Source organism: Sebastes umbrosus, chromosome 11 (genome assembly GCF_015220745.1).
Source record: "Sebastes umbrosus isolate fSebUmb1 chromosome 11, fSebUmb1.pri, whole genome shotgun sequence".
Classification (NCBI taxonomy): domain Eukaryota; kingdom Metazoa; phylum Chordata; class Actinopteri; order Perciformes; family Sebastidae; genus Sebastes; species Sebastes umbrosus.
The window spans coordinates 13,452,831-13,478,312 of record NC_051279.1 but is presented as its reverse complement, the minus strand read 5'-3'; the positions used below and the strand labels follow the sequence as shown (position 1 = coordinate 13,478,312).

Below are 25,482 nucleotides of genomic sequence, written 5' to 3'. Positions count from 1 at the left end.
TCTGTTGCTGTTTTCTCCACTTTTATCTCTTCAGTTTGTATTATGGAAAGACTTTCTATTTGTATGTGCAACAACAGGAGCTTGTTTACTGTAAACTGAGGTAGTCGGTGTCTTTGTGTAGCAGGAAATACAACATTTGGGTTCACGGAGACATGAAATCCAGAGGAAAATGTGTTTAACCCCTTCTGCTCCTTTTAAAAATAATAGTACAAATATAAACAATAAATAAATCTGACAGTAAATTTTAATATTGATGTACTCAAATGTAAAAGAAATCCAGTAAACGTGTAATCCCTTACCAACAATTTGCCGTCCTATGATGATGATGATGATGATGATGCGGATAATAATGTTGATACTGATGGAAAATATGGTGTGTGTCTATCTGTGTGGTTGTGTGCTCTCAGGGTAAGTTCACCACAGCCAGCGATGTGTGGGCGTTCGGTGTCACTCTGTGGGAGATGTTAAGCGTTTGTCAGGAGCAGCCGTACTCCAACCTAACAGATGAACAAGTCATCGACAACGCTGGCGAGTTCTTCAGAGACCAGGGCAGACAGGTACTACACCCGGTCTTTCAGTCCTCAGTTGTTCATTCACATAATAACACTTTGTTCCTACTGATTAAGGCTGTCCTTCACTCTCATCAACTGTTTTCACATTGAGCTCTTGTTGAATTTCATAATGTGTGCTTGCTCTATTATATTGCATGTATAATATATGCCACTGAATCCAAAGCAAGGTTATAATTGATTTGCAGTTTTAGTGTGTTTGCTAGTTTTAGTTTAGTTTCAGTTTTTCAGAAAGGTTTCGTTTTAGTTTTTAGATATTTTGTTTATTTTTACAGTAGTTTTAGTTTGTTTTTCAGCTATAATGTCTCAGAAGTATGTAGCTACATATACATACAAATGGTTGGAGAACTGTGTAGGAATGACCAAAATGATTAAGTCTTTTGATTTGGGAATCAACTTGAGTACTCTTTCACTACCACACTCAGGAGCAAACATGTCACCTGATTTGATTCCGACTCCAGTTGGTTAACATTAGTCCTGAGCTGAATGCTTAGTTAAATGGCATTTTATCAATTTCAATATTTTAATCATTTTCTTGTTATTTAATTCTACAAGATTAGACTGTATGTGTAAAACAATAAGGGATTAATTGTGAAGCAATTGTTACATAGCGCCATCTCCTGGGATGTCAAGTCCGTTCAATATTTGTGGTTCAAAGTCATGAGAGTTGACGTAAATTTGTGCCGTCTCCTTTTTTTTCGGTAGCGATATATGAGAGTTAAAAAACTAAAACGAACATGAATTTATGTTCATTTTTATTTTATTTTAACCAATATCGTTTCAGTTTAGTTTTTCTTTTTTTTTGTATTTAGTTTCAGTTTACAACAATATTTTCCACCTCTTATTTTTGTTTTAGTTCGAGTTCTTTTACATTTCCGATAATAACCCTGATGCAAAGCAGCAACCGGAGCACATTCTCATCATTGACTGTGTGGAGGTTCATGATATCAGAGGCCCTCTAGTGGCCGGTCTCGGGGCCACACCTCTTATTCATCTGTTTGAGCATTTAGTAGAGCAACACATTGTTCAAATCACTATTCTTAAAACCAATTAAAGAGTCGTGTTTATCTGCAAATCACCAAACTCAGGCAGTACATCCAGAAACCAAAAGTATAGCTTATATTTATTAAAAGCAGGAGAGAAACTGTGTTAGTGAAATTACTGATTAGATCTGTTACGATATCAGATTTTCACTACATTATCATGGCCAAAGGAATTCACGATAATATTATCATGATATCTATAGAAAATGATCAGTCCAATTCCTGTTTACTTTGTTTATTATGAGTTTAGTCTCTTTTTTTTTGGCAAATATGTGTGTAGGGAGGTGGAGAGAGAGTCTGTAACCATAACTGTATATATAAAATGATTTAAAAGGCACTGGATTATTTAAACAATATTATCATATGTGTATTATTAACATGATATAAATATTTAATTTTTAAATATCACGGTTATTGTCAATACCGGTTTTCTCATATTTACATGTCAGAGTTTAAATCTGGTGGGTTTTTATCACACGTGAAAAAGGTTTCACTAATAAAAAGGCGCCCACCTTCACACACCGTTCTCCCTCTCTGTCTCTCTCAGGTGTATCTGAGCAGGCCGGCTGTGTGTCCTCAGGGTCTCTACGAGCTCATGTTGAGCTGCTGGAACAGAGACTGCAAGCTCCGCCCGTCCTTCGCCGACATCCACTCCTTTCTCACCGAGGACGCCATGAACATGGTGTAAAAGAGAGAAACACAACGAGGAGAAAAGGCAACGCTAAAGAGGGGAAAACGTCTCGTACGTTTACGCATCCTTGCTACAGTGGGAAGGTGTGGTGGAGGTGCTGCACAGCAGGGGCTGATGAGAAGGGAGAGGAAGCGGCTCGCTTTTATATTTGTACTTTTTTTGGGGTGGATGGGGCTGAGACACCGCTGGTTCGGTTTGTTTCCAAATCAGAACCCCAAACCCCAAAGGCAAAACTAACCCCAGCTTTAGCCAGGTAAGAGTTCACGGGTGGTGGGTGCAGTCTGCATAGGAACTTTCTCTCTTCTCAGACACTTTAATGCAATGAGGGTTTGTGTGACAGGTTGATTAAGTGCTGTAGAGTTAATGACACAGGAAGCTGCAGAGGCTAAATGACAGGAAATACTCTCAAACTACGACCATAGGAAGCTAGGACATGAACAATTATTACGTTTTTTATTTATCCATCTCAAATGCTATGTGCTGGGTAACAGGTACACCTACTGTACACATTTTAATCAGTCTAAATCAAGATTACTCCATGTTTCAGCCCCTTTTGCCACAAAAAGTCAGTGAATTGTCAGACATGTCTGATGGCTAACTTCAGATCTCACCATGTTTGTTGACATGACATCTTTAACCATCCTCTATCTCAACCCCAAAACCTTACATAGAGACCCACATCCACAGCTGTAACTCAAAGTTATTGTGGACCAGACAACAGCGGCATTTCTGCAGTGTTTATTACGTCAAGTTTGCTCCCAACCACCGACCCCCCATTGTAGTCAAAAAGGCGTTTTTTAACCCCAGAGAAGAACTGTATCCCTGGTGCAAAATGGACTTCTCAAACCTGAGAAATTAGGCACAGAAGACGAGGGCCTGCTGCCGCCGATGATGACACGTGACCCACAAAAACTGGAACGGCTTTTCCAAGCAGAGAGACGATACTGCCAGCCGAGATGGCAGAGGCCGGAACATCTTCAGATGCGCCTGCTCAGGTGTTTTGGCGTTTTTTTGTGTATCTGGCTGCGACCCAGACACAAAGAAAAAGATGTAAAAATTCCACAACCAGCTGCACTTTAAATCCTACATGCATATCCCTGGCTGCCTTCTCTGTGAGGAGCCTGATATGATTCCGGTCGATGTGGATTCTAACGCATTTCACCTGCAGTGATTTCAGATGTTTACCAACGAACATCTGTCTGCCTTGTTAAATCCTCCCCCTACAAGGCATCGCCAAACCACGAGATGTAAAATATTATTTAACAAATGGAATGGCACCATCAATTCATCTCATTTTAAAATGTATGACAACCTTTTGTTTCGGTGTGTTGAGACACATTTTCTCATCGATTAATCAATATTCGCTCATCCAAATGCGTTACTGTACTTTAAAAACACAGTTATACTCAAACAGGGAATTCTGGGAGTCCTGCTTTCAGTGTGAACGTCAACATCAACCTCTGCATTATCCCATGTTAGTACATTAAGCTGACGGCGTTAGAATCAATGCTGTCTACCTTACTGATTGTATAGCACTGTAAATCAGTCCTGAGGTGATCAAGATTATCAAGTAACACATGTTTACTGATTGTGAATGGTTGAGTCATTTTTGATACACTGTAGTTCAACTAATTTCAACATATTTTTATATATTCTGTATGTACTTAGACACTCCTTGATGTCTGATTTCATCCTTTAGTGTCTTTGAGGTTGAGCATAATAGTATGTACATATTTAAAGGACAGAATTGTAATTTCCTTTACTAATATATGGAAAACTCTTTGTTACATTTTGGGGTCTTCTGTATCTCTGTAGAACGCTTGCTACCTTGATGCCATTGTAATTCATTGTTGTCTATTTTTGTAGATGTTTTAATAAAGTTAAACTTTTCAAATAAATCAAGACATGCCCTAGGGCTGTGACTATTGTTTTATTTCCATTATCGATAAATGTAGAGAAATGCACTTCATAATTTCCGAGAGCCTGAATGTGACGTCTTCAAATTGCTTGTTTTGTCCGACCAACAGTCCAATACCCAAAGATGTTCAATTCACAGTGATATAAAACCGAGAAAAGCAGCAAATCTTCACATTTGATGAGGAACAAAATTGATTGTTGAATGATTATCAGGTTATTAACACTGTTGCTCACACAGAGCATTTCAGACAGAGGGTGAAAAGCGATGCTGCAGCACAGCCGGTATGAGAAAAATAAAGCGCTTTTTGAACATTAATGCATACAGTATAAACATATCTAGTAGAAACCTAAAATACAGGTAAGTATGCAACTGAAAATGAGCATAATAGGTCCTCTTTAAATGAAGATTGCTTCAATGAAGTAATCTGATGGGGAGAAAAAAGACGGCAACAAGTTTCAGTGATTAAACAGTCATTTTAATGTCTACCTCATCTCAGAATATTTCACTACAGATAAATCTCTAATATGTGACTAGTATACAACTTGAAAGCTATGTAATAATTATGTCAACTTGAAGTACAGACATGCAACAACACATTTTTTAAGGGAAATATTAGTCACAAGATAAATCAACACAAGTAGAGACTGATTTGGCTTATCATCTACGGCCGTCGCTAGTGACGGTCAATGGCTTAGGATCAGTTGGGTGTGAGGAAAAAATCCCTGACAGAGAAGTGTAATAAGTAAAGAAGTCAACTTGACTTGACCGTTGAGTTTTGACCAGGCACTTGGCGGTAACAAAATGCATATGGCTTGGCAGCTGGAAAGCTTTTAACTGCTAGAGAAGAGTCAGAAAAAAGGAGCTCCCGATCAGAGGTGCTGAACTGTTATTCAACGCCATCCAACATGCAAGAGCTAAAATCTGTCAAAGTCTGTAATACTCGGAATCACATTATCATGGAAAGTCAGTACACCATATAAAAGAACAAAAATCATAATAGAATCTCTCATAATTCAGTTTAAACTCTAGACAGCAAGCACATTGAAGCAGCAGGCAGGTTAGTTGGTTAGTAGGGGATGCTTCTTCTTTACTCTTGTCATATAAAGACCAAGACTCCAGAAGACACTGCAGCAGAGTGAAAAGTCAACGACATGTTTTCCACCACAACAGACTTTCATTACTTTCAACAGGAAACCCTTTTAGGTCGTTCCCATCAACCACTTCCTCCCCCTTCACTCTGAAACACAAAGACGATCTTTCCACTGATGTGATTTTGGACTAGTCGGTTATTACAAAAGAGACGTGGCGTAAACTATCAACATCCCAACGTCTCTTTATAACGGACGAGTGGATAACACAACATGAGGCTAGGTTGTCAATTCTACAGAACTACAATGGTAGCGACGATTCGTCCACACACAAAACTATGAGGTCATGCTGCGATAAAGAGCTCAGCATCATTTACTGAATTGAAAGGCACTAAACTACAGCCAAAAAAAATGTCTACATTAGTAGAAGTTAAAAAAAACTGATGTCATTTGATTGACCAAATCCCAATGCAGAGAAAACGAGGCTGGTTGCAGTTAAGTACAAAAAAAATTGCATATAAAACAATAAAGACAGGAAATCCTACTTGGAGGCTTTTGTCTCCTGGTAAAAAAAGTAGCTTCATTAATAATTGTATCTGCTTTTGCCGTCACTCACAGCAGAAAAGTACAACCAATCAGAAACATAAGGAACCAAATAATGAATGATGAAAAAATGACATTTAGATGGAGGAGGAACATGAAAAAGAGACACAGATACATGCACACAGGTGATCAAACAAGACTACGGTGCTGCAGCGTCATTACAGTGATTATAGGCACAAGGAGGAGATGTGGAGCTCCGAGTCTGAATATTAGTAACACCTCTCCTGATTACTTCTTCTCTCCCTCTCTTCTTAAAGGACAAGGGCGGGCGTTAGTCCAACCTGCAAAGTCAATGAGAGAAACATGAGATACCCGCAGCAGTCGTTCTGTCTCACATCTGTCTTTCACACAAACTCTCCAGCTTACCTGGGAGATGCGGATGCCGGTGAGTTTCTCCACAGCGGCGGGCAGCCTGGTCATGATATCTAGCACCTCTCCAGTGAGTTTAGCTGCTCCCACCTCTGAGCCGCCGCTGGACACCATCGTGATCTTCTGAGCCGCGCACAGCGGCTTGCTGATCTCCTCCGCCATCTGTAGGATGAGAGAGAACAGAGGCGTTAATGCAGTGAAACGGGGAGGACAGTGAAAATTTAGGAAGACAACATTTGAAGAAATTATAATCAATCCAACATAATGTATGTGATTGGATTTAACAGAGTAAAGGGGGGCGAAATGGCAACATTTTCACTTTTTATAACTGAAAGTTTTTTAAGAAATTGCCAAAAAATTGGGAAGCAAACGAGAACCTTTTCTTGAACTGAAAAAAGTCGTGTGTGATATTGAGAGCCACGCAACTTCACTCCAACAAGGAAGAGGAATTAAAAAAAAACTAATTCCATATTTTGTTTGAAATCTTTAAAAGGCCTTTAAGTTGCTTAATGATAAAATAATAATATATTTTTTTTGTTCAGTGGTTGTGGGTGGATATAATAAAAAATTGGATGTAAGAAATATTTAGATTTTATTTTTGCTTGTTTGTTTAATTTTGTTGATTATATGACTTTTGTATTTGCTTATAATGCTTACTGAGGTGAGATTCCTTCTATAAGCCCTGTGTTGTTGTTTTTTAATCTCACCTGCACAACTTCTCTTCTTTTGTTGTCATATTTCTGCTGCTTTGCTTTATTGTGCAAACAAATAAGTCTCTCAATCATAAAATAAGTTTAGTGTGCTAAAAAATGAAAATAATTCCCAAATGAATAGGATCAAATTAACTGAATATGAATTAATTATGTGTCGCTAAGTTACTGTGAAATAAAAGTGAAGCAAGTGGAAAGGCTAACTGAATAAAAATTATTAAAAAAATAGATATATTTGCTGTCAAATGAAAAAAAAAAAAAAACTACATTACAGTAAAATAAGACTAATACCAGGGTATTCTATAATGAGGTCATGCTGTGGTACCAACAGCAATTCTACTGAGTGATTAAAAAAACCTAGAGGTGGCAACTTTTGTTAGAGCAAAGCCGTACAAATGGTCACTCATAGTTTGCAAGGTTTGATAATCACACAGTATTTCATCACACAGCTCATACGTTTATCTTCATCTATTCATTCATCCATAAGAGTCAGACTGACCAGTGGCAGTTTCTCCAGCAGCATGTCCACCATGGCTCCATCTTTGTACTGCTGGAAGGCCTCTGCTTTCTTGGCCATCTGCTCGGCGTCAGCGCGGCCCTTAGCCTCCACAGCAAAAGCCTCTGCTTCGCCCCTCATCTATATAGACACACACACACACATAGACATAAGTGTACAGGACTACAACATCTGGAAGTAATAATGTTTGGTATATGTGATATAGTGAACAGACAGGGAGGGAGAAGCAGGAAATGAGATGGGAGTATTTTCAGAAAAACAGGAAACACGCGGCAGGACTCACTCTGATGGACTCGGCCTCTGCTTCAGCCTCCATGATGAGCTGCAGGCTGCCGGGAGTGAAGACAGATTGCAGATTGTTCAACTGTTTTAAGTGATTTCATATTTAATTTTGTCCCTCTCGGTGCTGTTCGGATGCACATCACTTGATTTCTATGTGTTTTACAGATGTTCAACTCTCAGTGTTACGGCTCTAGCACTCACCGAGACGCCTCAGCCAGCCTCTCCAGTCTGTATTTCTCCGCCTCTGCAGGCTTCTTCACTTTGGCCTCCAGCTCCTTCTCCTTGCGGATGATCTCCTGCTCCTGCAGTGTAATCTGCTGCGTTCGCTCCACCACCTGAATCTGCATCTTTTCCTCCTCGATGCGCTGCTTGGTCTTGGCCACCTGACGAGGGAAGCACAGGAAAAAGGTAAATTCCAACACCACTCGGCCTTCTATCGCTGAAAAGTAATCGGGTATCATCTACAATCTGGATTAATCGTATTGGTAAAACTCAACCAGCCACCGCAATTCACAGCTCAGAAGATCAGACCATGAACTGTACCTGAAGCTGATAGGCCATCTCTGACTCAGCCTTCTTGGTGTTGACCTCAACATCATAGGCCGCCTTCTTCAGCTCGTAGTCTCTCTGGGCTTTTGCCATCTCAATCTCGTTCTTGTACTGAGCTGAAACCTTCTCCTGCATGGCGTGGGCCTCCTGTACAGAGAACGTAGCAGGACAGAAACAGAGGAGTTTTGGTATTTCTTTTCAAATCAAGGATTATTCTCATTTGCAGATTATCCATATGAGCACATAGAAGAGCTGAGTATCATTTGTTTACCATTACCAATACCAATACCAATACCCTTAAAGTGATACCAAGAGAGTACTTCATTCAATACTAGGGGTGTAATGGTACACAAAATTCACGGTTCGGTATTACACCTCAGTTTTGAGGTCACGGTTCGGTACGTTTTCGGTACAATAGGGAAAACAAATAAAATGCAAAAAGAAAAAAATCATTTGTTTTGATAATTATAATATTATACAGTTACTCATTAGCAATAATTCTTACTTTAACAGTTAAGGGACTCAAATACTGAAAGGATGTCGCAGACAGAACGGACCGTCCCGTACCGAACGGTTCAATACAATTACACATACTGTTACACCCCTATTCAATACACATCATGTGAATGGAAGCGGTGTGTGTGGCCCACTGGCTACTTAATTGCCGCCGCAAAGCACAGTGCTCATACAGCAGTTACTGCAGGTATCGTTTGACTGGAGAAGTTTTGATACTCCTCGGTACTGGCTTATTTTTTATTATATAAAGCCAGCCATAGGACATAGGCAGAGTGTCAGGGATGAAGAAAGAAGCTTTACCCTCATGACAGAATCTCTTTTGTACTGAGCCTCTCCAATCCTGGCATCCTTCTGCACCTGGGCTGTTCTGGCTTTACCCAGGGAGTGTAGGTAGTCCTGCAAGAGAGAGAGACAGAGACCGAGAGACAGAGAGACAGAGACAGAGAGATGGAGACAGAGAGATGGGAACAGAGACAGAGAGACAGAGACAGGGGGAAACAGTGACAGTCAACTATGAGACAACACACAGCTCGCAGTAAAAAGGAAGGTAGTGCATTAGCCAAAGAAATACAAGAGATGGTGTGGTTACCACTGAAGCACTTAGGCCTAATTCATCACTAATGTAAAGAGCAGTTGGGGGTCTGGTGAGTCAGAGACAGTGCATCAATACCAATCAGTTAAATGCATTACTGTAAAAGAGGACATCATGCAAGGCTAAAAGCTTTCATATAAAAAAAACTTTCAGGCTCACAGTGACACAGTGACAGATTCCTGCTGCTCCAGGAATTCATGTTTGGTGTTTTGATCGTCAGATTTTTGTCATTAGCACTCAAATGAACCCAAACAGACATAAAGTACCTGATCATCATGAACATCTTTGAGAGTGTAGCTGACGACACCAATTCCCATGTTGACCAAGTCAGAGGAGGCCACCTTATAGACCTGCTCGGAGAACTTCTTACGGTCCTGGTAGATCTCCTGTACACAAAGAAAGATGTATTCATAGTTGGACAATCACTTAGTGGTAAAGTTAGTGATAAGTCATGCACATAAAACCTCTGAACAATCTTTTATGGGAGGAAAATGTGGAGCAAATCCATTTGACGAGGTCAGTAAACCAACCTCCACAGTCAAATGGGCGATGATGGCTCTCTGGTGTCCCTCCAGTGTTTCCAGAGCAATCTGGGCGATCTCAATCTCAGACTTGCCCATGAACATTTGACAGGCTGTGGCCAACATCTCTTTGTTCTGGCCCTGGATCTTCACCTGGAAAAAGACAGGAAAAGGAAAGGTGAAAAAGCGAGTTGGACATGAAATACACAGTTTTCAACAGCAAAAATCAGACATTATCAGACTTTAAATTTACAATTTACTAGTCAGTAGCACAAAAATGTAAAGATGCCACAGTCAGATGTTCTTTTTCTTTCTATTTTGCAAAACCATGCAGCTTCCTTTACAAATAACCATCAACTCACTAGATTCTTTCCCTGTGGGGCGTCCCATTGATCCTCTCCATCGGGCCTGAGTAGTTTCCCTTTCCCTTGTTTACTAACAGTAAATAACCTTCTAATCGCTACATGCATTCATATGCAGAACATGTAGGCAACAGGACAAGATTTTGGTATCGGAAGCTTTCTGGTTTTCTGTTTGTAGTCGTAGTATTGACCATGATTTTATTGTAGTAGTATTAATTGTGGTATTGATCACGTTTGAGCAGGCTTTGGTTGAATGCAGTTAAACAGTCCGTGTGGAGACCAAAAGAGGTGGAAAGAGGCAAAAAGCAATCTGGGAACCCATTGGCTATCGTCTGATGATGATTTACTTTTTTATAGGTTTCAAATTAGCTTGTAAAAACTGGCTACTTGTGAAACAATCCGGTCGTGCACGGCATCTCTCAACTCCAACTCTAGTCTTGCATCTCAAGTTGCAAATCGGACTGTAAATGAGCAGCGCACGGAAAAAGGAAGTCCTGGCCCAGATATCCACTGGCTACACCGGAACTCCAGAAATATAGCCCCTTGCCGATAGCCGATGGGTTCCGAGATTGAAAACCTTCAAACTGAACATGCATGATGTGGGTTTATATATAGTACTGATGAGCCTTGTGTACTTGCAAAAATATTTACACTAGTTTAATTTTCTTTTGTTCCTTTTTTTTGTATTTTCAATGTAATCGCACTCTAGTTTCTTGTTCCCATCCACTCATACTGTAAATCCTTCATTAATCAGTCATACAGAGAGCATCAGGTCTGTATGTGCAAGAGCCGATTTCTGTGTTGCTTTTAAATAGCCGCTGATCATCATCCCTACCTTTTGGTGTCTAACTATCTGTGAAAAATATTTTTAATCTATTATAATAACTGTTTTGTTGAAACATGCACAGCGTTTTGACTCAATTTAAGCATACCTGTGCAATGCCAGTGACAGAGATAGGGACGCCGTGACGGGTGTAGACTTTGTCACTCTTCACATTTAGAGTCAGGGTGTTGAGCGTGATTCTGAGAAGCAAAAGAGAGAGACAGAGGAAATTAAGTCAATTATCAACCAGAAAAACAATTTTCCAAGCAGACTGTTAATGGATGCAGCATTCAGAACAGACACGTCTCTTCTATCAACATTCATTTCCCTAGTTAGCTGACCAATACAAAAAATCAGGCAGGTATGAGAAACAAGAGATTGAAAATAGGATCACCTCTGGATCTTCTGAATACATGGAAGGACAAACACTCTTCCTCCAGCAATCATCAGAGGAGGAGAACGGCCAAAGCCTGGATGGAAAGAGGGGAGGGGAGAACACATAACATAAACAACACACCACCATTCACTAACATACAACTAGTGACTCATATAGAGCAACTGGATTCAGGATATAGTTCAACTTGCAACCCTGTATTACAACAAGATGAATATAAAGCTATTTAGTCATGACAGCTTGAGAGTGCACGTTACAGCAAAGTGGAAAATTCCCAGCTTAACCCAAACTGCCTCTAAGTGTTGCTCAACATCTTATCACAAGACATGTGGTGATTAAATCACATGACACTGTTCCACTATAAACAAATCATGTCTCATTTTATTACAGGGTTACTATGACTCATCATATAGTACAGTGACCTCCAGCAGGTTTGAAACAATATTACATCATCATGGAGGCAGGATGCTTTCTAAACATCCTGCGTTATTGTGAGAAATAATGTTAATAATGTAGGCAAAAGAAATCAATGCAAATATCTTACCAGACACCACCATAGCTTCATTGGGTCCACACGTGTAAAACATCTTGATTCCTGATTTGAGGCAAAACAAATGAAAGCAAAACCGTGTCAAAGTATGGACATACAGTTAGCTAAGGAAAAGACAGCATCGTTGTTTCTTGGATATCACTGGGGTGCATTTAGGTGGTAAAAAAAAAAAAATTGGATACCAAAGTATATTTGTATTTCTGTGTTATAAAGAACATGCACTACTGCTCATGGTCATAAACAATATTATAGTTTTATGACAGTATCAAACACTATTTCCTGTGTTGAACCTTAAAAGTCCCATATTATAAAAAAGTGAGATTTTCATGTTTTTTTTTATTATAAAACAGGCTTAAGTCTTATATAAATACTGTGTAAGTATCGAAACACTAAATCCTGAGGGAAATACACACAGTCCGTATTCAGAAACTCTGCATTTGAAACAAGCTGTCAGGATTTCTGCCCATTAGTGATGTCACAAATATACAATATTTAGACCCCTGACACAATTTTAAACGTAAACATTCTAAATGTGTCCCAGTTTATTCCTGGTTGCAGTGGATGTGAATGTCATCAGCTGACAGGAAGTACACATGAACCCAAGCTGTTGCCTAGCAACGCAATTCTATTGTAATTCCGTCAAAATGCGCTAAAACGGAGCGTCTCAGACAGAGGGGTGATTACAGGTATATTCAGGCTGAAAGTATGAGGAAAATAAAGTTTTTTTTTAACATAACAGCATGTAAACATGTTCTAGTAAAACACAAAATATAAGTATGAACCTGAAAATGAGCATAATATTGAACCTTTAACGTTACTTAGGCAAATGCCCTTAGTTGTTTCCACCACTGTATATAATAAATTATAACACTCTTAAAGATGCAAATTCTGCACGAATACTTCCTACATTTGATAAGTACATTTTGGTGTCACTTCCGCAATTTTATTCATGTAAAATGTTGTATGCAAGACTTTTACTTGTAATTGAGTATTATTACATTATTGAATTGCTACTACACACATTTCATTCCTCGATAGTAGTGTTTTTTGCACCTGGCAACCACAATTCAATTCAATTCAATTCAATTCAAACTTTATTGCAGACTCAAGGTCCAGATAAGAAAAAAGAAAACAATACATTGCATATAATACATTACAATAAGTATAATTATCTCAAGAGTTTGTTATTGAATTGATGGATTGTTTGGGTTGTAAAGACAGTCAAGAGTGTGGTAATAACTCAGAGGCTACAACTGGCATATGTCTCTGTCAATCACTGAAGCCAGACCCTTAATTAAAGCTTCCTAATCTCATATTACACAGAGAACCAGACAGCTCCACCCACTCCAAACAACCCCAACACAAAGCAGTGGAGTCGGTTTGACAATAACCTGTTCCCCTTAACGAGCAATGTGTCGTCGAATATGAGTTATAACAACAAAAAACACCTCGGTGCTTCCGCAGCATGTAAACATGTTCCAGTAGAAACACAAAATACAAGTATGAACCTGAAAATGAGCATAATATGGGACCTTTAAATGCATCTTACATTGATGGCACCACAATGAAAATATTGACAAATAGTGTGTCAAAGGTCTAAATATTGTATATTTGTGACATCACAAATGGGCAGAAATCCTGACAGCTTGTTTCAAATGCAGAGTTTGTGAATATGGGCTGTGTGTGTATTTCCCTGTGGATTGAGTGTTTCGATACTTTCACAGTATTTATATAGGACTTAAACCTGCTTTATAATAAAAAAACATGAAAATCTCACTTTTTTATAATATGGGACCTTTAAGAGTGTTATATTTATTATATACAGTGGTGGAAAACAAATAAGGACATTTGCCCAAGTAACGTTAATTTACTTGAGTAGAATCTTGATATATTTGTACTTTGAGTATTCTTATTTTATTTTTTATTGTATTTAATAATTATTCATTTTAATTTGTTTTATTTTATTTATGTTTTTTTTCTAAATTAATTCATAATTCTACCTCACTACATTTATTTGAGATCAATAACAAGTTGCTTCACAGATTAGAAATACTCCCTAAAAAAGCTTTATAATAAAAAAACATGAAAAACATCACTTTGTTATAATATAATATGGGACCTTTAATTAAAGCTTCCTTATCTCATATGACAGAGAGAACCAGACAGCTCCACCCACTCCAAACAACCCCAACACAAAGCAGTGGAGTCGGTTTGACAATAACCTGTTCCCCTTTAACGAGCAATGTTTCGTCGAATATGAGTTATAACAGGAAAAAACACTTCGGTGCTTCCGCAGCATGTAAACATGTTCCAGTAGAAACACAAAATACAAGTATGAACCTGAAAATGAGCATAATATGGGATCTTTAAATGCATCTTACATTGATGGCACCACAATGAAAATATTGACAAATAGTGTGTCAAGGGTCTAAATATTGTATATTTGTGACATCACAAATGGGCAGAAATCCTGACAGCTTGTTTCAAATGCAGAGTTTGTGAATATGGGCTGTGTGTGTATTTCCCTGTGGATTGAGTGTTTCGATACTTTCACAGTATTTATATAGGACTTAAACCTGCTTTATAATAAAAAAACATGAAAATCTCACTTTTTTATAATATGGGACCTTTAAGAGTGTTATATTTATTATATACAGTGGTGGAAAACAAATAAGGACATTTGCCCAAGTAACGTTAATTTACTTGAGTAGAATCTTGATATATTTGTACTTTGAGTATTCTTATTTTATTTTTTATTGTATTTAATAATTATTCATTTTAATTTATGTTTTATTTTATTTATGTTTTTTTTCTAAATTAATTCATAATTCTACCTCACTACATTTATTTGAGATCAATAACAAGTTGCTTCACAGATTAGAAATACTCCCTAAAAAAGCTTTATAATAAAAAAACATGAAAAACATCACTTTGTTATAATATAATATGGGACCTCTAATTAAAGCTTCCTTATCTCATATGACAGAGAGAACCAGACAGCTCCACCCACTCCAAACAACCCCAACACAAAGCAGTGGAGTCGGTTTGACAATAACCTGTTCCCCTTTAACGAGCAATGTTTCGTCGAATATGAGTTATAACAGGAAAAAACACTTCGGTGCTTCCGCAGCATGTAAACATGTTCCAGTAGAAACACAAAATACAAGTATGAACCTGAAAATGAGCATAATATGGGATCTTTAAATGCATCTTACATTGATGGCACCACAATGAAAATATTGACAAATAGTGTGTCAAGGGTCTAAATATTGTATATTTGTGACATCACAAATGGGCAGAAATCCTGACAGCTTGTTTCAAATGCAGAGTTTGTGAATATGGGCTGTGTGTGTATTTCCCTGTGGATTGAGTGTTTCGATACTTTCACAGTATTTATATAGGACTTAAACCTGCTTTATAATAAAAAAACATGAAAATCTCACTTTTTTATAATATGGGACCTTTAAGAGTGTTATATTTATTATATACAGTGGTGGAAAACAAATAAGGACATTTGCCCAAGTAACGTTAATTTACTTGAGTAGAATCTTGATATATTTGTACTTTGAGTATTCTTATTTTATTTTTTATTGTATTTAATAATTATTCATTTTAATTTATGTTTTATTTTATTTATGTTTTTTTTCTAAATTAATTCATAATTCTACCTCACTACATTTATTTGAGATCAATAACAAGTTGCTTCACAGATTAGAAATACTCCCTAAAAAAGCTTTATAATAAAAAAACATGAAAAACATCACTTTGTTATAATATAATATGGGACCTTTAATTAAAGCTTCCTTATCTCATATGACAGAGAGAACCAGACAGCTCCACCCACTCCAAACAACCCCCAATACAAAGCAGGTCAGTCGGTTTAACAATAACCTGTTCAACCTTAACGAGCAATGAGTCGTATATATGAGTTATAACAGTATAAACAGCTCTGTGCTGAAACAATAACATCAGATGTTCAGTGGATTAAATGGAAAAACCGAATAACGGCCTGCAGACTGAGGCTAGCTCGCCTGCTATGCTGACGATAACGTCACTAACGTTACGCCTGTAGAAAACAGCCCACCGTTTAGCTTTATACCGCAGCTATTAACTACAACTAAACGATGTAATAACTGGTTGTTCAGGTTTAACTTACCGAGATGCGGTCAATGTAAAAAGCAATCCTGTTAAATGGAGGCTGTGTTGCTACGGTCAGTCACTAAGCTGCTTTCCGTCAACTGGAATGGTAGAAATGTGTTGTAAGAAGAAGGAGAGTGGGAAGTCTGCAGTGACGTAGTGACCACGCCCATCATCACTGCACTAGTGACGTCTCTATGTCGTCATCTAGTGGTGGATAGTGGTAACTGCACATTCACTGCACTTGTTTATTTTGTTTATTTGTTTTGCACAATTTAAGAATATACAACATAACAAAAAAATAAATGAATAATATACAGTGCAGGAAGAGGCAAAAAAAAAACACTGGGCTTATCTGAAGCCTTCACCTAGAGACAAGATTAATATAAAGAAATAATATGACTACATAATAGTGATAACAAACAATTAGGACAAGATATATATAATAACAACAATAACAATACAGTAAATATATTTTAAAAAAAACAAGTGTGTGTGTGTGTGTGTGTTGCGTGGAAGTGTATGTTTAGTGTTTGTGAGGAGGATATTGATTTAAATATCTATAAAGACTTATGGGTAACCAAACACTCTATCTATCTATCTATCTATCTATCTATCTATCTGTCTGTCTGTCTGTCTGTCTGTCTGTCTGTCTATCTATCTGTCTATCTATCTATCTATCTATCATTATATTATGAGGTGGAAGAAGTATTCAGACCTTTTACTTTGCATAAGTAAAAGTAGCAATATCACTGTCTAGAAATACTCTGTTATAAGTAAAAGTACTGCATTTATAAATTTACTTAAGTAAAAGTAGGCTATGTAAGTATTAGTATAAAAATATACTTAAAGTACCAAAAGTAAAAGTACACTCATTATCAGAATAATATATACTGTATATATATATATTTCAGTTGAGTAAAATATACATTTAGTTGAAGTAATTTTAATGCAATATAATATCAAGAATTTTGAAACCAGTTTCATATAAATAAAAATCATCCAGCAGCAGAGATTAGTTTGTACTCTGTAATCCTCTGTTAAAACTCTAATCTGATTATATCATAGACATGCAGGGTTTTGGATTTGCTCCTGTCTGATAGGAGCTGGGAACATGAGCCTGACACACCCATCCGATCCACTCTGAGCACAGACACTTCTCCACCGGTGTGAGGCTTCCTGGAGCAAACATTTTCCCTTCTCCTTTTTGTCAAGGTCTTTGAGTAGAGGATGACTGAAGTTACTTCCTAAGAGGCCTCTCCCTAGGTTGTATTCTGAACTTTAACATTTTGAAACATGCTCCTTTTGATACATCTTTGATTTACTTCCATCACTGCTGAACAGAGAAATGTAGCTAATTGGCATTAGTAATAATCCAACTCTTACAGTATGGCATAATTTCTGGGAGGCCTGGGACAATAAAGGGCAACAGTTTAATACATACATGTATGTCCAACAAACTTGATTATAAGGCTGCGTCAGCTCACCTGTTCTGGGAATATCACACAAACATAAACAAATCACAGCCTCCCAAATTGATAGCTACAGAACAGCTACTAAATGGACCTTGAGCTGAGATTGTTTTCTCAATTGCTGTTTCCAAAGCTACTGTAAGATGACCTTCAGCTTTTGAGCCATAGACGAGAAATCCTTGAAGTGCCCAGAAAAAAAGTAAAATGAAATTTGCACATCTAGATTTCCATGACAACTGCTCAAACTCCAACAGCAGATGACGATTTGATTTGATTTCACTTTATTGTCAGGTTTCTCTGAAATTTGTCCTGCATCACAGGACATAGTGTACTCTGCTTCACATAACAAAACACATCATTTAGACAAACATATATATCACGTCAGACATGACGATTAAGCAGCAGCAGCGCAAACAGTTTCATGATTAGCTTTCACATTCAGTGCTTAGCATACACAGGTCTTAAAGGGGACCTATTATCCTTTGTGTTTTTCCCTTTCCATTAATGTATTATATAATTTTTTTGTGCAGGAAAAATGTCTGCAAAGTTACAAAGCCCAAGGTCCACGTCAAAGGGAGTTACTCTCCCCCACAGAAACACTGCTCCTGAACTGCCTGAAACGCCTTGATTAAAGTCCCGCCTTTTCTTCTGTAACGTGGTGATGTCACCAAGTAATACATTTACATAATACCTGCCTAGCGGCTTGTTTGTCACGCCCTCAAACAAAGCTAGTTAGAGTGGAGCTGGAGCGGAGTCTGAAGAGTTTGGTAACAGTGGGCCAGCTCACCAATCAGAGCAGATTGGGCTTTTTGGGAAGGAGGTAAGGAGCTCAAACAGAGTGTTTCAGACAGAGGGTGAAAAGAGTTGCCAGTACAAGAAAAGTAAAGCGTTTTTTGAACATTAAAGCATATAAACATGCTCTAGTCGAAACCCAAAAATACAAATATGCGCCTGAAAATAAGCATAATAGGTCCTCTTTAAAAGATAAAAAAAATGCACCAGATTCCAGTGTAACATGACTCCTGCCCTACTGAGACCTCAAACTCTGATTGACACATAAATGAGTTCTTTAATTTATCATCAAGATCATGTAATATGAGGAAAAAGCTCCAGAACAGCTATAAACAGGCCTTGTAGTGAGACAAAAGACCCCGAGGAGAGGGGCTGGAGCTGGCTGACCATATCATGTCTACCATCTGTCTCCTCAGCAGGAAGTGTTACAGTAAGAAGAGTGATTTAAAAACTGCTGATTGGTTGTTCGCCTCTGAAATAAATAAAAAAACAACAAAAAAAAACTGCAATACACATCAGTCACTGGGTGTTTCTTTCTGGACACCAGCTGGTAAAATTGTGGTCTATCTCTGCATGGATCTTATTTCCACACCCTGATCTGCAGCAGAGCCCCTCCTCATCCGGGCACTGGATCAGTCCTCTCAGCCAATCAGGAGCAGCCGGGTCCGGGTCTAGCCACGCCACCCTGGAGACGCTCCAACATTATAAAAGCATTGTCTGACACTTTCACATCAGTTTATACGGTCGGCTCCCCTTCCACCACCGAGAGAAACGCGTCTGCTGCAACTTTAGCATCCACTATGAGGGAAATCGTGCACATCCAAGCCGGCCAGTGCGGTAACCAGATTGGTGCCAAGGTAAGAAGAAATATCATTATTGAGTATTTATTCCCTTTAAATAAATTAGGTTTCCTCTCACTGATGAAAACTCATTAAGTTTTGTTTTATTAATTAGCTGATTGTTTGTATGAATACAATTAACTCCTTTTGTCTCATTGTGCATAAACAAAAAACATACCTTTATGTGCTTAAAACACGTAATAAATCATAAAAACATCACTCATAAATGTTGATCAACATGTTTTATTTTTGTGTTTTTTTTCTGTCTGGATGGTGATTGCACTGCGGTAACCAGTGGGTGGGTGTGGAGGCGCTTATACTCGCATAGAAATAACGCTATAACGGGGGTTTGTTCACTCAACAGTTGAGGCTTCAGCTGAAATCGAGATTATTGTCTGGGAAAAAAAAAAAAAAAAAAAAATGAGTCTATTCTTCACTTGTCAGAGCCCTTCAGTCAGTCAGGACTCTGCACCGGTTTCTTTGTCTTGCACACACAGATATGGCTGATATGAAACAGACAATAAGTGGGAGCTGGGATGGGAGGCCTGCTTAATTCCCCCCCCCACCCCCAAATTCATCAATATCTCATATCGATTAGATTTTATTCCTGCAGTGCTTTAGATGCAGGCTGCTGTTACAGCTGGTGAGAAATAAGGGGGGGCTGTGGGAAGGGTGTGGCATGGGTATAATTGGTGAAGAAAGAATGGCTCCCTTTAAAAAGACTCATAAAAGTGCATTTTCTGAGACATAAACAATGAAACACTCTCATAAGCTTCCATTTGACAATTTTTTATATATAATTTGAATGCATTTGACACTATAGTCTACTTACCCTGCAGTCTGCCGCACAACGCATCACCCACCCTGTCTTACAGTAACAATAGCAGTCTGCTACAGTACATGTCTTCTCGGCCCCTTATTATCCCTGTCTTTTGTTTTACAACTGATCATTTGCTACAGACAGCATATGTTTAACACACACACACACAAACACACACACACACAGATGAATATTGTCCTGCTATTCAAATATAGTTTGGAGACCACATGGCCCATATATTACATCATTATGGTAGTGATGCTCTGCTGCTGACAGGGGCTTTAATGTCCAGTAAAGCAGGGCCTGTCTTTGTAATGAATGTCTTCCATCTCCAAACCAAATTAGGGATGGGTGGGTGGGGGGAGGAATGGGGGAAACAGCTGATGCACAGTGGGTGAGGTCATTGGGTTGGCTTAATGGACTTGAGTTGGCAATGCCTTGGAAGAATATAGCTACCAGGAATAAACACAAAATAAAACCATTATATATATTTATATTGCATTTTTGTAGCAGTTACACCACAGAATGCCAACTAAATAATGTATTCATTTGTGCAATTGGAGTTAATGCAGTAAATTCATCTATCTCCATCCTTTTAAAGTATAAAGGATAATTTGTGTTTGCTAATATGGTGTTAAAACCGTCACTGGCATTGAGTATCCCTATTTGTTTCCATTCCCCCAGGACTCATTGACTCAGAAGTCCAGTGGATATGATTGACAGAATTGCTGAAGAGCTGCGCTGTGGTGATTTAGGTCATGGGTGTGGCATTGCCTTCCTGCTTAATGTCCTCATTCTTTCGCTATGATTATTTTCAGTCTTTACTGATAGACATCTACTGTGTCACTGTCAAATATCTGTCAGTTTCTCAGTCTTTTTCCACTCTTTGTTCTCTTTTTTCTCATATTAAGGTCACTCTGCCATTTTTTGTTTTTACATGGTCTTACTAAAATGTCATGACACTTTAGACCACGACTGACTCCCAATCTCTTAAGTACTGAACAGCAATACAGCCCGCTTATCCAGATTACTCTAAATCCTCCTATTGCTGCTCTTAGCAGAAAAAATCACAGGCTGTATGACAAAAAAAAAGCCTTAGTTGGAAGATATCACAAAAAATATATGCACGCAAATGTGTGCCTGCATGCAAAACAGTCACACCCGCTTCATGGGATTTAATGCGTACACGCTGTGAGTGTGGTCTTTAAACAGTGAACAAGACGTGAATACAGATCTGGAGACAATCAGTGTCCTCAGTGTAGTGTGACCGCCTGCAAATGGAGTTCATTTTCAGTGTTGCCCCCGGAGTGATCTGTAGCCCCTTTGTGCTCCCTGCTTTTTGCATTTTACATCTGAAAGAAGTGCATACAAGAACAACAGGAGATATTAACAGCTGCGTTGTATTAAATGGGTTAATATATGGCTTGGTGAAAGGGGGAAAAAATCCCATCAGAATAAAAAAAATGCAAACCCACTGCTGTTTTCCTCGTTTTAAAGTCCCCAGTCCCATAAACCACATCGCTAATGGATACATGTGTACTTTCTTTGCAAGTAGCTGTCATGTGATAACCTTCCATTTTGTGTCTGCAGTTCTGGGAAGTCATCAGCGACGAGCACGGCATCGATCCCACAGGGACTTACCACGGAGACAGTGACCTGCAGCTGGACAGGATCAGTGTCTACTACAATGAGGCCACTGGTAAGTTGCCTTCCTAATTTGTACATAAATAAAGAGTATATCATGTGGACACATTGTCCAGCTTTGCTATTTCATTCTGAAGTATAACTTAAAACATGTTACTTTCTCATGTCTGTTGTCATGCATGGATTTTCTCACTTTATAAATCCTGTGTAACATCCAAGACTGCATTATTAAATTGGTGTGTTTTCTCTCTCTCCCTGTCTTTTCTCTTTCTCGCGTAGGAGGCAAATATGTACCTCGTGCCATCCTGGTGGACTTGGAGCCTGGCACTATGGACTCTGTGAGGTCCGGACCCTTTGGACAGATATTCAGACCTGACAACTTTGTGTTCGGTGGGTGGAATAAAGCCATATTCTCATGACAGTGAATGCCTTTTATGAGCAAGGGGATAGAATATTCACCTGTCTGTCACTTCTTTCCCTCCAGGTCAGAGCGGTGCTGGAAACAACTGGGCCAAGGGTCACTACACAGAGGGAGCTGAGTTGGTGGACTCGGTTCTGGATGTGGTCCGCAAAGAGTCAGAGAGCTGTGACTGCCTGCAGGGATTCCAGCTAACCCACTCTCTCGGTGGTGGGACAGGGTCCGGTATGGGAACCCTGCTCATCAGCAAGATCCGTGAGGAGTACCCCGACCGTATCATGAACACCTTCAGTGTGGTGCCCTCCCCCAAGGTAACGCACCCTTGTGATAGAGCATAAGAATTTTGAGTTTTAATTTTAGAGTCGTAGGTTTTCTCCTCTAAGATCATGAGACTGATTTTGTGTATTCTCTTTCCTCAGGTGTCCGACACAGTGGTTGAGCCTTACAATGCCACCCTCTCAGTCCACCAGCTTGTGGAGAACACAGATGAAACCTACTGTATTGACAATGAAGCCCTGTATGACATCTGCTTCCGTACTCTGAAACTGACCACACCCACATACGGAGACCTTAACCACCTGGTGTCTGCCACCATGAGCGGGGTCACCACCTGCCTGCGCTTCCCCGGTCAGCTCAACGCCGACCTGCGCAAACTGGCCGTCAACATGGTGCCTTTCCCCCGTCTGCACTTCTTCATGCCCGGGTTCGCCCCCCTGACCAGCAGAGGCAGCCAGCAGTACAGGGCCCTCACAGTCCCCGAGCTCACCCAGCAGGTGTTCGACGCCAAGAACATGATGGCCGCGTGCGACCCGCGCCACGGCCGCTATCTGACCGTCGCCGCCGTGTTCCGCGGGCGCATGTCCATGAAGGAGGTCGACGAGCAGATGCTCAACGTGCAGAACAAGAACAGCAGTTACTTCGTCGAATGGATCCCCAATAATGTGAAGACCGCCGTCTGTGACATTCCGCCCCGCGGCCTCAAGATGGCTGTCACTTTCATTGGCAACAGCACAGCCATCCAGGAGCTGTTCAAGCGCATCTCAGAGCAGTTCACAGCCATGTTCCGCCGCAAGGCCTTCTTGCATTGGTACACAGGCGAAGGTATGGATGAGATGGAGTTCACTGAAGCAGAGAGCAACATGAATGATCTGGTGTCTGAGTACCAGCAGTACCAGGAAGCCACTGCTGAAGAAGAGGGTGAATTTGAGGAGGAGGCTGATGACGATCCTTGAAGATAAAAATGTGAAGGTCAAGTCATCAGTGCCAAAATAAAAAAACAACAACCACAAAAGTAATCAAGGAACAAACATAGTGTCTGAAGCATTGCTAGAATTCCACTTTAGCATTCATTAGATATCTCTTGTAGTTCATTGCAAATAAAGTTGTCAAATCAAAACTTGTTTGCCTTTCATTAATGTTTACATATGAATTATTTTTATTTGTCTGATAAAACTCAGCAATCAAATTTCAATTACATTTCAAAACAGTGTCATAAAAAGGATTTCCAGAGATGGATAAATGTTAACTCTGTTGAGGTCAGCAGTTTCTGTCGTAGAGGATACTGATGCATTCATGTGCTGTTGCCTGCAGCTACGAAATATAGCCGCATCATTCCATTTTGTTATGCATGGATAAGTAGGTTTAATGTCTGTTCTGTGAGCATTAAGCTATAAAACAGTGAAGTAAACAGGAATTCTCCGTGCAGACATGCAGTAGGTCAAATGTGGTTACCAGATATTATTAGAGTATTTAATGAGGTGTAATACCAAGGCTTTTACTCTGCAAGCATAACGGTTAAGGGCACATAACTAAGTTGCAACATGATAGTCTGACCAAGTTTTTTTTCTCTGCGCCAAGCCACATTCCCACAACTATGAGTCAAACCTAAGAACATATGTTCATTGCACCCTGGCAGCGTTTAGATGATCTTAATATACAACTTCAAAAGTACAGTTCCATATATTTAGATCAAACCAGCAACGCTGTACTTAATTTGGAACGCTTAAATATTTTTACGACTCAACAAATATAAAAGATGTCATGTGTTTATAGTTGCTTTACATTCAAATTCCTGTGGAGAGCGTGGGGGTTGAGATGAAACAAAGAAAACAGTAAATAGTTGTGTAACTTTATTATTATGTCATAAACACTAGACTTCAAACTGTTGTGTGCCCCAGGGCAAAAATTAGCTGCTGTGCCCATATTTCTGTGGTAATTTATACAAAATATAAGCACAAAACTGAAAAAATAATGGTCTTGGACTACCTTTTGACACAGGGACCCTCTTCGAGACAGTTCCTGGATGTTTAGGTAATAAAGCAGCACACAATTTAATAGGCTACTCTATCAAAAAGTAAGCACAACTACAAGCCAAGTATACATTTCTATAGATAGGCAAGAATAATTAATTATACTTTTATTAAGTATATCTTGATCAAAAGATTAAGTATGAATAGGCCTATAAGCCAAGAATACTTAGACTCTTCTGTATACTTGTCAGTATGAGCCAAGTATACTTATGTATACTTCTGTTACGTAGCCTATATCCCTGATAAGTACAATGTGCAGACCGTTTAGACCAGGGGTCAGCAACCTACGGCTCTGGAGCCTCATGTGGCTCTTTAGCTCCTCTTGAGTGGCTCCCTGTGAATTTTTAAAAATGGAAATGAATAACTGTTTTTTGTTTACATTTTCATAATTATTTAACATTGTTGTATGTCTATGGTACGACGGTATGACGGAGTATTAGGGCCACATTGAGGAAAAAAATAATAATTTGAGATTTCGAGATAAAAGTCACAATATTATGAGAATAAGGTCATAGGTTTACGAGAAAAAAGTCATAATATTAGGAGAATAAAGTCATAATATTATAAAGTAGTAATTTTACGTGTTATTTTCTTTTTTTTCTCGTTAAGTTATGACTTTATTCTCGTAATATTACGACTTTCTTTTCTCGTTAAGTTATGACTTTAATCTCGTAATATTACAACTTTTCTTCTGTTATGACTTTATTCTCGTAATATTACAACTTTTTTTCTCGTATGGCATGACTTTATTCTCGTAATATTTCGACTTTTTTTCTCGTAAAGTTATGACTTTATTCTCGCAATATTACGACTTTCTTCTCGTAAAGTTATGACTTTATTCTCGTAATATTACAACTTTTTTTCTCGTATGGCATGACTTTATTCTCGTAATATTACGACTTTCTTCTCGTAAAGTTATGACTTTATTCTCGCAATATTACGACTTTCTTCTCG

General features: G+C 38.9%; 3 protein-coding genes across 6 annotated transcripts in view; 2 read left to right on the top strand and 1 right to left on the bottom strand.

Annotated features, from left to right (window-relative positions):
- Positions 1-4,218, top strand: part of ddr1 (discoidin domain receptor tyrosine kinase 1) — a 47,809-nt gene extending 43,591 nt beyond the window's left edge. For all 4 annotated transcript variants that reach the window (XM_037783495.1, XM_037783496.1, XM_037783493.1 and 1 more), the window contains 2 exons: positions 408-557; positions 2,160-4,218. In XM_037783495.1, the coding sequence (XP_037639423.1) occupies positions 408-557; positions 2,160-2,300 (291 nt within the window). In that variant the 3' untranslated portion in view covers positions 2,301-4,218. The remainder of the gene's footprint in view (positions 1-407; positions 558-2,159) is intronic.
- A 456-nt stretch (positions 4,219-4,674) lies between these two features.
- Positions 4,675-16,399, bottom strand: flot1b (flotillin 1b). Its single transcript, XM_037783498.1, has 13 exons — positions 16,254-16,399; positions 12,092-12,142; positions 11,548-11,623; positions 11,263-11,353; positions 9,978-10,121; positions 9,714-9,833; positions 9,156-9,251; positions 8,334-8,486; positions 7,992-8,173; positions 7,792-7,837; positions 7,491-7,628; positions 6,279-6,443; positions 4,675-6,193 (listed from the first exon to the last, which is right to left on the bottom strand). The coding sequence occupies exons 2-13, from the start codon at positions 12,132-12,134 to the stop codon at positions 6,164-6,166; spliced, it is 1,284 nt and encodes a 427-aa protein (XP_037639426.1). The 5' UTR covers positions 12,135-12,142; positions 16,254-16,399; the 3' UTR covers positions 4,675-6,163.
- Positions 16,400-19,199: 2,800 nt separating this feature from the next.
- tubb5 (tubulin, beta 5) lies at positions 19,200-23,615 on the top strand. The gene is made up of 5 exons (XM_037783982.1): positions 19,200-19,355; positions 21,748-21,856; positions 22,081-22,191; positions 22,286-22,530; positions 22,639-23,615. The coding sequence occupies exons 1-5, from the start codon at positions 19,299-19,301 to the stop codon at positions 23,449-23,451; spliced, it is 1,335 nt and encodes a 444-aa protein (XP_037639910.1). The 5' UTR covers positions 19,200-19,298; the 3' UTR covers positions 23,452-23,615.
- The last annotated feature ends 1,867 nt before the right edge of the window (positions 23,616-25,482 follow it).